The sequence below is a fragment of the Narcine bancroftii genome, chromosome 1 (genome assembly GCF_036971445.1).
Source record: "Narcine bancroftii isolate sNarBan1 chromosome 1, sNarBan1.hap1, whole genome shotgun sequence".
NCBI classification, from domain to species: Eukaryota; Metazoa; Chordata; class Chondrichthyes; order Torpediniformes; family Narcinidae; genus Narcine; species Narcine bancroftii.
This window is the reverse complement of record NC_091469.1, coordinates 191,105,214-191,118,912: the sequence shown is the minus strand read 5'-3', so window position 1 is coordinate 191,118,912 and position 13,699 is coordinate 191,105,214. Positions and strand designations below refer to the sequence as shown.

At 40.3% G+C, this 13,699-nt stretch overlaps 1 protein-coding gene across 1 annotated transcript in view; it reads right to left on the bottom strand.

Moving 5' to 3' along the window:
- Positions 1–11,034, bottom strand: part of LOC138736334 (procollagen galactosyltransferase 2-like) — a 156,331-nt gene extending 145,297 nt beyond the window's left edge. Inside the window, exons 1-2 of the mRNA XM_069885688.1 lie at positions 10,976–11,034; positions 6,456–6,526 (exon numbers count right to left, since the gene is read on the bottom strand). Of these exons, the coding sequence (XP_069741789.1) occupies positions 6,456–6,526; positions 10,976–11,010 (106 nt within the window). The 5' untranslated portion in view covers positions 11,011–11,034. The remainder of the gene's footprint in view (positions 1–6,455; positions 6,527–10,975) is intronic.
- Positions 11,035–13,699: the final 2,665 nt, after the last annotated feature.

Here is a 13,699-nt window from a genome sequence, read left to right as displayed (position 1 = left end):
ACCAAAGTAGAGAAATAAAACCATTGGCAATATCTAAAACCTTGTTTCAGCTATTATCTTTTTATGCCATGATATCTTTTCAGAGTAGTTCCTCATAACGAATAATATTGAACACATATCCAGTCTGCAATAAATATCATAACTCACACCCACATTTCATGCAATTCTGTAGGGAAGGACAATGTTATTATGGTTTGGGAACAGAAAGAAGGAAGATGCAGGTTGAACCAGTCAGTTCACGATACACAAACTGTATATTTTGAAGGCAAGATAAATCAATATTTGAAACTAATTTACAAAACAGCTGGAGTCACAGACCTTCTCCAACCGGGCAGCTGCTCTGAATTACAGTGGATTCTGCCATCAATGCCAAAATCCCTTCCCTCATTTCTCACCCGTCCTCAAGCACTCTTTTGGACAGCAAAGCTCCTGTTTCAATCCCAATGGGCTGCTTTACAGAACTTAGCCAATAAAAAGTAACCCTACACTGAATTGATATGAACCAATCATTAGCTTCACATTTAACCAGAAATTTTGATCCCGTTCTGACCACATTGGTCACATTGTATCATTTTCCACTTAGCATCAAGTAATGAACTCTGCAAAGATGTTGGGCTACCCTGTAATAAAGGGTCTAGAGGGCAAATGTTACCAAACAAAAATCAGTAATTTTATTGAAATTGGTTACCTTAAATAGGTGGAGCATTTACGTCCACAATTTTCCAGGTCACTGGTTCAATGGGTTTCTAAATTCAGGTGATCTTCTTTAAAGGTTCAATGGATTTCTGAAGGCATTGAACTTTTAAAGAAGATCACCTGCATTTTGAAGTGCAACATGGGAACGACAGAAGACAACTGGTGTTCTGCAGAGACCTAATTATAATAATAAGGTGGAGATCAGACAATCTGATTGATAGGTCTCAGTTGAGAGGTAAGAGAAGTTCATGCAAAATAAAGCGTTTTGCCTTATTTGAAAACTATCACTCCAACACGGAAATTCCATCCCTAAATTTAATTCCAGAAATTGGAGAGCAATTTTTCTTTTTAAAAAAACCTCTTTTATGAGAGAGGTAATAATAATTCTAATCTAATGTTTTAACCATTTAAGTAATAAAAAGCAAGGCATCCTTTGTAATTTCAGATTTATTGTCAGAGTACATACATGACATCACTTAACACAGAGATTCTTTTTCTGCCAATGAGGTAGAATGACTACTAATTGGTAGTGCAAAAAAATATTGTACAAGTGTATACACGTAAACAATTAAACAGATAACAAATGTAAACAAACTGACTGTGTAATACAGAAAATTTTTAAAAATCAATAAAGTTCACAAGAGACCTTAAATGAGTCTCTAATTGAGTTTGTCATTGAGGAGTCTGATGGTGGAGGGGGAAGCAGCTGTTCCTGTGAGTTTTGTGGCACCTAGACCTCTTTCCTGATGGCAGCAGCGAGAACATAGCCTGTGCTGGGTGCTGTGGATTCTAGATGATTGCCACTGCTTTCCAATGGCAGGGTTTCCAGTAGATACTCTAGGTAGTGAGGAGAGTTTTGCCTGTAATGTCCTAGGCTGTGTCCACTACCTTTTGCAGAACTTTAAGCTCAGGGGTATTGGTATCCTCATACCAGACAGTGATGAAGTCGGTCAGCACACTTTCCACCACACATCTGGAGTAATTTGCAGGGTTTCTGGTGTCATACCAAACCTTCACAAACTCCCGAGGAAGTAGAGGCACTGATGGTGGTTTCTTCACCATGTCATTAGTGTGGTGGGTCCAGGAAAGGTCCTCTGAGATAGTGACTTCCAAGAACTTAAATTTGCTCACCCTCTCCACCTCTAATCCCCAATGATCACCTCTGGCTTTCCCTTCCTGAAGTCAACAATCAGCTCCTTGGTTTTGGTGACGTTATTTTGATCAGATGGAAAGATGCTGTCCCACCCACTCATAACCAATGGTTATATGTGATGTCATATTTAACCTTGGAGAAAATAAGATGTTCCATAAGTGGCTCGAAAGTGAACTCTCCCAATCTTTGGGGGTTCTCTTTTTGAATTATTTTCATGGGAATCTTAATCAGATTTTTAGTAATTCTTGTGATTATGTGTTTCTTTTTAATTCTACTGGCAGTTTTTTTATATTTCCATACAACTTAAGAATGGTTTGGGGCTTAGATTATTTATTTATTTATTTATTTTTTCAATTAATCTATGAATAATATTGTTGCATAGGAATTTTTTTCTCTAACATATTGTGCTTGTCTGTTCTATTACAGTTTCTATTAGTTTTATGCATCATTCTTTATGTATGTAAGCACTATTAGATAAAATCCATTAAAATATTGAAAAAGAGTGCAAGGTTGTTGTTGGTGACCATTCAGCCATGTTATAATGTATAATTTATATGTATATTAATGGGAGGACCCCAGAATTCATCAAAAATAAGTATTAATAACTTAGTCAAGTTAACTTCCACTTAAGAACTTCAGTCTGATACAAGAGCACAAACTAATTAGTTTAAAAGCTGTGTTTTGTAAATTTTGGTTAAAACAAATAGAAACAAATACTTGAGGACCCAATGGAGTTATGCTACTTTCTATCAATGCAAAAACACTTCACTTCTCTTTACATTTCTTAAAATTTTGGTTTACATTTTTGTCACCTGTCCTAAATGTTTCTTCCTTGACTTTAAAATATGCTTCTGCAAAATTTTCCCTGAATGTCATTGTTATAGAAATGACAATTGTTATTGCAATCCTTGATGTATCTCAAAAAACCATACACATTTAATGTGTATGGAGAACATGTGATTGGCTGTTAACAATCTAAATTCTTGACATTCTTTTTTCAACTTATTTGCTTCTCTTTATATTTAAAGGCAGAGTCTTCTCCACCAATTCCTCAAACTGGTGTCTCCTTTGCTGAATTCTGGCCTTGTGGCCTGCTGTTTGGGCACCTTATTCAAAGTGTGCATTCTTCAGGCTGTGCAGAATTTGACTGCAAGGGACATCAATTGGGAATCAATCATGGCAGCTCCATGGTCACCTGCTAACCCTGTTGAATCATGTAGGGGAAAGCTGTGATCTAACCTTCCAGAGCAGCTTTTGGTGGTCTCACTTATTTGGAAAGTAATGGCATTTTCCATTCCCCCTGGATCTCTGCGAAAGTGTTTCAATTTAATACTTTGACATTCCTGGCCCATGGAAAGCTGTGGTGAGGCAGAGAATCCTTTCTGTCCCCTGTTTTCCCTTCCAGCGACAATAGTGAGAAGTCCTCAGCAGGCAATTTGTCACAGTTCAAAGCAACATTATTGGAACAATACCCCAGCTGCCTAGCACTGGAACAGCCACTGGCCCATATTTTACCTGACCCAGGGAAGGGGGAGGGATATCTACATAGAATGGTTAGTGGATAAAAGAAAAAGGCAGTGAAAGTGTTAGGCACCAGCCATAATAACTATTGCAAGAAGGTAGAGCACCAAAATGATTTTGAAATAGGGAGGTGGGGCAATAGGGGCAAGGGGAGAAGTTTGATAAGCTGGGGGAGAAGGGTGATAAACTTCTGCCTCCCACAAGACTATTTTTGAATTTGGTTTGGAATTAAGAGCAATTAAATACACTGAAAGACCACGTCACATTTCAAAATACTTCAAAAATGGGATCACAAGATACCCATTCACCACTTTAAAGTGCAAAGATGAATGCAACCTGCATATCATGGGGGGGGGGGGGGGGGTGCAGGGGAGAATGTCAAAGGTTATCTTGGAGTGGCAAATCATTACACTCCACTGGGGCAACAGTTACACAAGTGCAAGTTCAAGCTTCAGGAGCTTATGGCACTGCACATGCAGATTAACTGCTCTAAACATTTCATATGCATTGGGTACAATGGTATTGTGGATCAGACAGGCAGAGGGTGGGAGTTCAAATACTACTATGGAAAATTTTGAAAATTCACTAATTAAACCCGATAACATGCAGTAAAGTGCTTGAGGAAACAACAGCGAGAGTTAATCTGCCACTGATTTGTGCTGGAAACTGTACTTTTGAACCTTGATTTAATTTGAAACATGGAGCAAGAAAGATCTGACACTAATTACACCCCAATTTGGAAATTGTTTCACAGCAAATGCTCAGGCACTTCAAGATTATTGAGTATGCGAGAGAGCGTCCAAGACAGTTTGAGACACTTTATATGTTAAATGGCCATGACACATCCTAAAGTTTGTTGCAATCAATAAAATCTATTGGAAGTATGGTCAGTAATCCAAAGTAAGGCAGCTAATTTGAATGCAGCAAGTTGCATTAAACAGCTATGAAGTAGGATACGATGGCTTCAGAGGTGCTGGTGAGGAAAGAATGATCACTGAGAGCTGTCTTTAAAATAGTGCCACTGAATATTTCAAGAGATGAAAATTTTATAAAAAAGCATAGCATATACAGGAAACAGCAAATAAATAGACGAAAATGCTAGAAACACACAGGTCATACAGCATCTGCGAAAAGAGAAACAGAGTTAATGGTTCAGGTAAAGGCTCTTTATCAATAGAGTCAGAATTCAAACAAAGGGTCATTGACCTGATTTGCTAACTCGGTTTCTCTTTCCTGCCTGACTTGCTGAGCCTTTCTAACATTTTGTTTGTTTTTTGTGAGCTGGCACAGCAGTGGGAGGCGAGAGATGACCACGTCTTAGTTTAATACCTTCTCTGAAAGACAAGATCTTTTTGCAATTCTGAGTCAGAGCCAAGTGGGCTGCCCACTGAACCATGGCTAAAAGGAGAAAACTGTAAATGAACGGTAACATAAAAGAACCTGAAGAAATACTGTGACAAAGTGTCAAATTCTCACCTTGCAAAAAGCAGACTGCTGGAGGAACTCGGCAGGTGGTGAAGAATCTATGATGAGAAATGTATAGCTGAAATTTCAAGTCTAAACCCTGCTTCAGGATCCTCCACATTCATTTCCTGTCCACTTCCCTCCATGGATGCTGTCTGACCTGCCGAGTTCCTCGAGATATTTGTGGTTTTTTTTTGCTTTAGATTCCAGCATTAGCAGACTCTTCTGTCTGCAATACTCTCCCTACATCGTGATGTCCCATTATCTTCCTGTAACAAGCTCATTAAAGGATACTACCATTTTACTCAATTTGGGACTTGTTCAATGTTTGCTCACCACTACAGACCACTCTCCTTAAATTATTTTCCACTTTGTAGTGTGCGCTAAAGAAACATAAAATAAGAGCCTAAAATAAATTAGTTTCAAACACTACCTCCAGATTGCATAACTAATATCTCTCCTCCAATTCACTGATCTTGCTTTGCCTAGTGAAGTACAAACTACAGTTCCAATTCCCAAGTTAATTCCTGAATGACTACATTGCCTTCCATAACTTCACCAATCTAACACAGCAGAACAGCTGAGAGTTTAATTCCCAAAGCAGCAGCCACAGAGAAGCAATAATAAGGCAATTCTTCTTTCTTTTCTTTGGCTTGGCTTCGAGGACGAAGATTTATGGAGGGGGTAAATGTCCACGTCAGCTGCAAGCTCGTTTGTGGCTGACAAGTCCGATGCGGGACAGGCAGACACGGTTGCAGGGGAAAATTGGTAGGTTGGGGTTGGGTCTTTCCTCCTTTGTCTTTTGTCAGTGAGGTGGGCTCTGCGGTCTTCTTCAAAGGAGGTTGCTGCTCACCGAACTGTGAGGCGCCAAGATGCACGGTTTGAGGCGAGATCAGCCCACTGGCGGTGGTCAAGGGGGCAGGCACCAAGAGATTTCTTTAGGCAGTCCTTGTACCTCTTCTTTGGTCCACCTCTGTCACGGTGGCCAGTGGAGAGCTCGCAAGGCAATTATGGCAGTAGTTCAAGGTGTGGTAACCAAAACTCCCGAAAACAGGGGAAAAATCTTGGATTAACATGAGTACAATTATTCCCGAAAGATGTTTGCAGAAGTAATGTTGATATTGCATTATTATAAATCAGCAACTTTGAGCTTTATTGACAGAATGGGCAGCATCAATGTAACACGATTTCCCCAAGCGTTTGGAAGAAATGCACCCAACAATACAATATTTTATTTACTATACCAGCCTACCCACGGGATAGGTTTAAATCTATGCAAAACTATTAATGTTAGAGGGTTTTTTTTTTAAAAAAAAAGAGAATGGAGCCCTTTGTTTTCAGTCATGAAATCACTGACACAGCCATGTACACCGATCCTATTTTGTTCTCCCCCTTTACCCATCAACTCTCCCCATATTTTACCCCTAAGACACTAGGGCACTTTCAGAAGGAATTAAGATCTGACAAGGAAATACATGCAATGACAGGGAGAGCATGCAAACTCCACAAAGTCAGCACTAAAAACCAGAATTTAAATTGGGTTTGCTGGAACTGCAAGGTAGCAGTTCTAACACCTGTTATAAAGGGAATTCAATGAAAATGAATGGAATGTGACACTCACATGGCGTTGACTGGCTTGGCAATGTGATGAGTTGCTCCTTCACCCCATTGAACAGCAGCTCAGCACCACCTCTACAATTAATCAGAAAATAAATTAATGATTTAAATGAAAGTAATGTCTGGAAAAACCAGAGCTATTTTACAGTGTTCTTAAGGAAACAGAATTGTCAGTATTGGGAGACAAAGTGAACACCCATTATCAGATCAAGCAATCCTTCTTGGGAAGAGAAAGATCTCAATAAGATGTCATGACTCCCTACACTCCACCACCCCCCCCCCCCCCCACCCCTGGCCTGTTCAACTCCAACATTATAGAACCTTGTGACTATAACCTCTGCACCACCAGCCAATGTTGTCAATGTTCCAACTTTTCATCGTGTGCCTAAATGACATTTTCTGTTTCAGTCCCATCATCCTCCAACTTGTTCTACTATTCAATTCATGGCAAATTTGAATCCAAACCCCATTGATCTACTTTTGTTCCAAACTCCTCCTATCTTTATTCAACAGTATTATTTCTGAGACACTCAGTTGAAACTAGTTGTACCAATATTTTGGAGAAAGAGTTTCCAAACCAAAATTCATTTTCTTTCAATTAGTTTAGATTCTTGGTTAAACTTAACAGTTTCCGTTTCTATTTTTTATAACTGCCACCAGTCACCGCCACACTTCATCCTATATCTGGATGGAAAGAGACTGGAATTTTCCACAGACGTGGGTGAATGTTGACAATTTGAATGATCATTTCAAATCAATAATCAACAGGTATTTAATGTTATCTGTTAGAATACAGAGTCGACTCAGTATTGTTAAAGCTAATTTTTTTTGATTATGTATTTATTGCTAACCATAAGCTCACTCTCTTCCTGTATCCCTCTATGTCTGTGGCATCACTCTTGACCGACTTGGTTACGGAGATAGTTTGGTAGCCATGCTTGAGTGTGCACAGTTGTGGTTTCCCCTGCTTGCTCACGAACGCTAATTCTGTGGGTTGTTAGGGCCTGCAAGCACTGACATTGTGTTTTCTCCCTCCACCACCGTTCAAAAGACCACACAAAAAAATCTGCAACACATCAACTGTGCTGCCAGATGCATGATATGAGCAGCCAATCAAGTACCATCAGCTGGCAGCCAGAGGGGCAATCAGGAGTGGCCAGCAGAGCCACCAGCATCCAGCCAGGATGGGCTGTGACAGCCTGCCAGCCACCCGCCGATAGCCTGCCCCTCTGGCTGCCCAGCCTCTGGCACTTCACTAGGCCGCTCTGGCCTCCAGCACCTCAACAGGCCGCTTCAGCATCCAGGGCCACCTGAATTGACACCAGAGGCTCAATGCTGGATCAATTGGCAAAATGGCCATCTTCCCTATCGATAATCCTCCAGCAGCTGGAACCACTTGGCATTTCCCTGGCTGGGACTGGAACTGGAACAGGCAGAGTGGTTCCAGCTACGTGGGGGATTATGAGTACGGAAGACAGTCATTTTTCCCACTGATCCCTCATTGACCCCCCACCAGGTGCCACTTGCATGCCAGAAAAGCCCCAAAGCGGCCAGATGAGATGCCACTTGGAGCAGCGCTCCAGGGCACTCAAGTAAGTGGGATGGAATCTGTTTTGGGCTAGCCCAACTCAGGGCTCAGATATTGGGCAGGCGAACTCAGATATTGGGCGGGCAAGGTGTGGACAGTGGTGTCCCCCCGCAAGTTGTGCCCAGGGTATGTTCCCTAGTTGCCATACCCTAGATACACCTATGCGCAAGATTCAGTCATGAAAGGATACTCCATTGATGTATAGAAAGAGCTTTGCGGGCCTTCCTGAGGTTGATCTTAGAAAGACGCCACACTACTGCCATCATGAACTACAATTATGTTATACACACATTTTTTTTTAACCTACCTGGTTCTTCAAGCCTCACTTTCTGAATTTCTCTCTTATTCAATAAGGCAGCACTGCCAAAAAAGGAATCAGGGAGATTTGTCACCAAACAAAGATTTGCAGCACTGAAAAGCTGGGGTACAGTGCAGACAGATCTAGCAATGGAACAACAGCCCAAATTATCAACATTTCATACACATTCTGCTCTTTTCAAAATGGAATTCCAGTGTCTGATTCCAATCGAATATAAAATGAAGTGTGGTGGTGATCACTGGCACTTAAATAATAAAACAGTGGCTGTTCAATTTATCCAAGTATCAAAGCTAACCGAAAAATAGGTTGAAAAAAACTGTATTCTATTTTCACGAGATGACATTACCCAAAATGTATACAATAGGAAAGGAATAGTAGATGCTATGGAACCAAGAGGAATGGAAATTAAGGAATGCATGCTCGTTAAATTTTATTGAATGAACCTTTACAGAAGTGTTCCAACACAGTGGTTTGTTTACATCCAAGTTGGTTTAGATAAATTGCTGTATGGCTTTTTGCTTAAATTCATATGTTCTTTGATTTGATTCTCCCCTTTACTATTCACAATTCAACAAATTGGCTACATCAACAATCATTCATTTGTATGATGCTGTTGAAAGCAAAATCCATTAGGTATAGAAGCATATAATACAGGAGAAGGGGGAGAAACAGTACAGTGGTCCCCCCTTATCCATGGGGGATATGTTTCAAGACTCCTAGTGGATGCTTGAAACTGCAGATAGTACTGAACACTATATATACTATACATATATACCTATGACAAAATTTAATTTATAAGTTAGGCACAATAAGAGATTAATAACAGTAACTAATAATAAAATAGAAGAAGAATTATAACAATATTAAAGAAAGTTACTCGAACACAAGCACTATGATATCGCGACAGTCGATTTGAAAACCGAGATGGCTACTAAGTTACTAATGGGCAGGTAGCATATTCAGCTTGGATACACTGGACAAAGGGACGATTCACGTCCCAGATGGGATGGTGTGAGATTTCATCATGCTACTCAGAACAGCACGCGATTTAAAACTCATAAATTGTTTATTTTCAGACCATAGCTAACTGCAGGCAACTAAAACCTCAGAAACCAAAACCGCAGATCGGGGGGGTGGGGAAACCACTGTATTGTCATATCAATTGGTAATCTTAGTTTCTCCTGTAGCAAGCCTCATTAAATAGTTTGACTGTATGCAATATCATGCATGTAAAATGGATAGTGATGATATAGCACCACTGATAGAGAACAGTTTTCCAATTCCTTCAAACAACATTAATCATGGTTCATTTCTGGAAAAAAGTTGTGTATTCAAGACCTCCTTCAGAGACTTCAGCATGAACATCTAATAGCACAGTCCAAAGTGAACCCCACAATGCCAGGCTGCTATCTTTTGGCTGAATTTTCACACTGGGAACGGAATGCTCTCATGAGTGGACTAAAAGATCCATTGCCACAATTTTGAACTATAGGAGAGAAGTCAATCAAATTCTCAGTTACTTGATCAACTTCAAAAAAATTGATTCATTGTTAATTAAGATATTGACTTTGCAACCTGGCTGTCCTATATAAAAAGTTACTGCATTTCAAGAGTATATAATTCACTTTAAAATGTTTCAGGGCATCCTGAAAGTTGATATTTTTTTTCTTTTTACATTAGTACCATTTTAAAATTAGACTTTCATTTTTAAATTTACTTTTATCTCTCTTCCAGGGCATTGAAAATCTATTTACAATTGGTTGAAATAAAATTGGCACGTAATCATTGCTGAGATATAGAAAATGTGGCAAACAAACTCCCAAAATCGATTTTAAAATGGCCAAGTAAAATTTTGTACCTATGCTGGAGTTGGAATACATTAACTTGAACACCAGGGATAACTATACATTTTTTTGTGCCAAAGTACCATCATCAACCTGGAAGGCAAGTTTGGGGCTTCTGTTGGCTAATTATTTTGAAAGAAAGCAGCTGTAACAGTGAAGTGTAATGCTGAAACATTGGTTACTCTTGACTTGCTCTGAATGCTGCATGACCTGTTGAATGGACTTGACCCCAACATCTTGCCTCTTTAATTCTTACAGTGAAACTCTCCCCCAGTTCAGCAATGGAGATCAACTCTGCTTTTGCTCAAATGTTTAAGGGGATTTGAACTTAAAATCTCAAGGCAGACGATAGTGCAAATTGGAGCAGGGCTGACACAATAAGACAATGAAAGGAAATTAAAATCATACAGGGTTAGGATCAAGGATTAATTGAGCATTGATACACTCTACTGGGATGTGGCGAGGAACCTGGTGTTTGGGTTGCTAAGTATTCACTTCCAATACCAAATGCCACCATGGGACCAACCCCAATTTTACTTCGCATTAAAACAGCCCGAAAAGCTGGCATTACTTTGCATAACGGTCTGCTTAACCCTCCCTGAAGGACCAGGCGAGCGATCCCAGGCCCTGGCATCCACTAACCAGTACATTAGATCGAAAGCATCGTCCTCAAACCCAGCCAGCAAGACGCCTGAAACCACGGGAAAACCCCAACCCACTCACGTTCTCCAGCTGATAGAGGGAAGCTGCGAACTTTATATTGGAAAACACACCTGAATTCCAGATGGACACAGATGGACGCCGCCATGATGCCCGCCAACCCGGAAGTTGTTGTGATAAAAACCGGAAGCAATTACGACAGACTTTCTTCAGTCGATTGAGCTGAACAGATGAATGAAATGCAGCCAACTTTTTAATAATCCGTGGCAGAGTCATTGGCGGTGAGTTTCTAAACTCTGCTGACGGCTTTTCGGGGCGGACCTTCAGATGGCCTGGATGGTGTTGAAGAATCCACAGAAGTTGCTGATCCTCCTCAGCCTTGTCCAGACACCATGGGTTTGCATCTTCACCTGGCCTGTTATTTTGCAGTGGGAGAGGAAGATTGGCAGTTGAGCACTCCTGCATAAAGATGTATAATACCTGTGTAAGGGATACTGGAATGTGAGGAGTCAAGCAAGTGCTCATTAGAAATGAAGTATTATGGGTTAAATCAGGGTGAAGGGATGCTGGAATGGGAGGAAGGGTTATAAAAGTATAATAAAATAAGGATCTTCAAAACAGGATAGCAAGTAGATAGCTTTAGCAAGTCTTGGGGATTGATTAATGAGTAAAGAACAAAGACATGATATTTCCTGGCTAACAAGTTTGCAGGAAGGCACAAAAACTGATAAGAAATTAGAATCCACGTGGGCAGAATGACCTAATGCTAAACCAATCCAGGAGGCAGAAGAATGTTACGGGGAAGGAATCTCTGTACTGAAATGAAATGTATAAAAGTTGGGTCAGCCTCAGTATCTGTGTGTATTCCCAGGGTAAGGGGAAGCACCCAACTTTGCATTGTTGTAATAGTATAATAAAGTTCTTTGTTCTCAATTTTTGTCTCGAGCAAATTCTGTGAAGGTACTTCTGTTTCTCACACCCGGAAAATATAAAATTTTGCATCGAGTTTATAGATCTCCAGAAATCGCTGGAGAAAGAAAGAAACAGGAATAATTTACCTTTAGTTTCTTCATTTGCGTTCCTGACCAGAATGAATTTTAACCCCTGGAATGAGTAGCAATGTGAGACAGAAGACAGAAAACCTGGGCAAACTCTCTGTTCTCTGGCTTAGCTTCCACAGAGGTTCATGAGTTAGGACTTGAGCTGAACTTGCAGCATATGTGCAGCGCTGATCTGTAATATGACAAACCCACAGGATGTATCTGAAGAGGGAAGGATCCCTATAATACCACACCAAAAATTACAGGGAAAGGTTGTAATATTTAGATTCCCTTTAGCACTAAAAGATTAACAGATAAATAAATAGATGCTTTAAGTAAATATGGCTACAAACATTTTTTTTCCCTCCAGTAAGGAATTTCTGGGCAAGGACCTTAAAAAAAATTGTCCAGGAGCCCTTTAACGGAGGATAGGTGAAAATCTCCAACATTGTCTTCAGAAAAACCATGGAGAAAAGGTGCTGCATTGAAAATCTCAGAACCGAGAATAATAGATTTTTGTTGGGTTCTAAGAAACACAGAACCAAGAGATGTTGAAGAAATAAGATAGAAATACAAGGAACTGCTGATGCTGTTGAGCAAGCAATGAGAAGCTTGGGGATTCAGCAGGTCACACAGCATCCATGAACAGAAGACAGAGTGCCTTCCTTTGGGATGGTTAGCATAGCAATTAGTTCAACATTATTACAGCACCTTTGAAGTCAATTCGAGTTTATTGTCATCTGATTCTACATGTACAACCTGATGAAACCGTATTCTCTGATCCTTTGTGCAAAAAACGCACATAACACTTAGATAATACATATGAAGGACAAGTATTCATCTATGCAAATAATTAAATAAATCTTGTTTATGAGAGTCTCGGATGGTTCACGTGCACAACTCTTTTGGTTGTTCAGCCTTCTCACTGCCTGTGGTGGTGCTGGCTCTGATACTCCTGTATCTCTTCCCTGATGGGAGCAGGTGAAAGATGCTTTGTGCAGGGTGAAAGAGGATCTCAATGACGTTGTGTGCCCCCTTCAGACAATGATTCCAGAAGATCCTATCAGTGTTGGGGAGGGAGACTCCAATTATCCTTTCTGCTACGCTTAGGGTCCTGCAGATTGACCATGGAACACTACAGTGCAGAAAAAAGGTCATGCAGCCCTTCTAGTCCGTGCTGACCATTGTTCAACTAGTCCCAATAACCTATTCCATTCACAATCCTTCAGACCTCTCCCGTCCATGTATCTATCCAATTTATTCTTAAAACTTCCTTTCATCCTAAAGCCATGTCCTCTTGCATTTATCTCTCCTAATCTCAATGGAAAGAGCCTACTTGCATTTTCTCGGTCTATCCTTCATAATTTTGTAAACCTCTATCAAATCTCCCCTTCTTCTTCGTTCCAAGGAATACAGTCCTAACCTGTTTAATATTTCCCTGTAACTCAACTCCTGAAGACTTGCCAACATCCTAGTAAATCTTCTCTAAACTCTTTCAATCTTTTTGATATCCTTTCTGTAGTTAGGTGACCAGAACTGCACGCAATATTCCAAATTTGGCCTCACCAATGTCGTATATAACTTCAGCATAACATCCCAACTCCTATACTCAGTACTTTGATTTATAAAGGCCAAGATGCCAAAAGCTTTCTTTACAACCCTGTCCACCTGCGATGCCACCTTCAGGGAACAATGTACCTGTATCCCCAGGTTTCTTTGCTCCTCTGCACTCCTGAGTGCCACTCCATTTACAGTGTACGTTCTTCTTTGATTTGCTCTTCCAAAATGCAATACCTC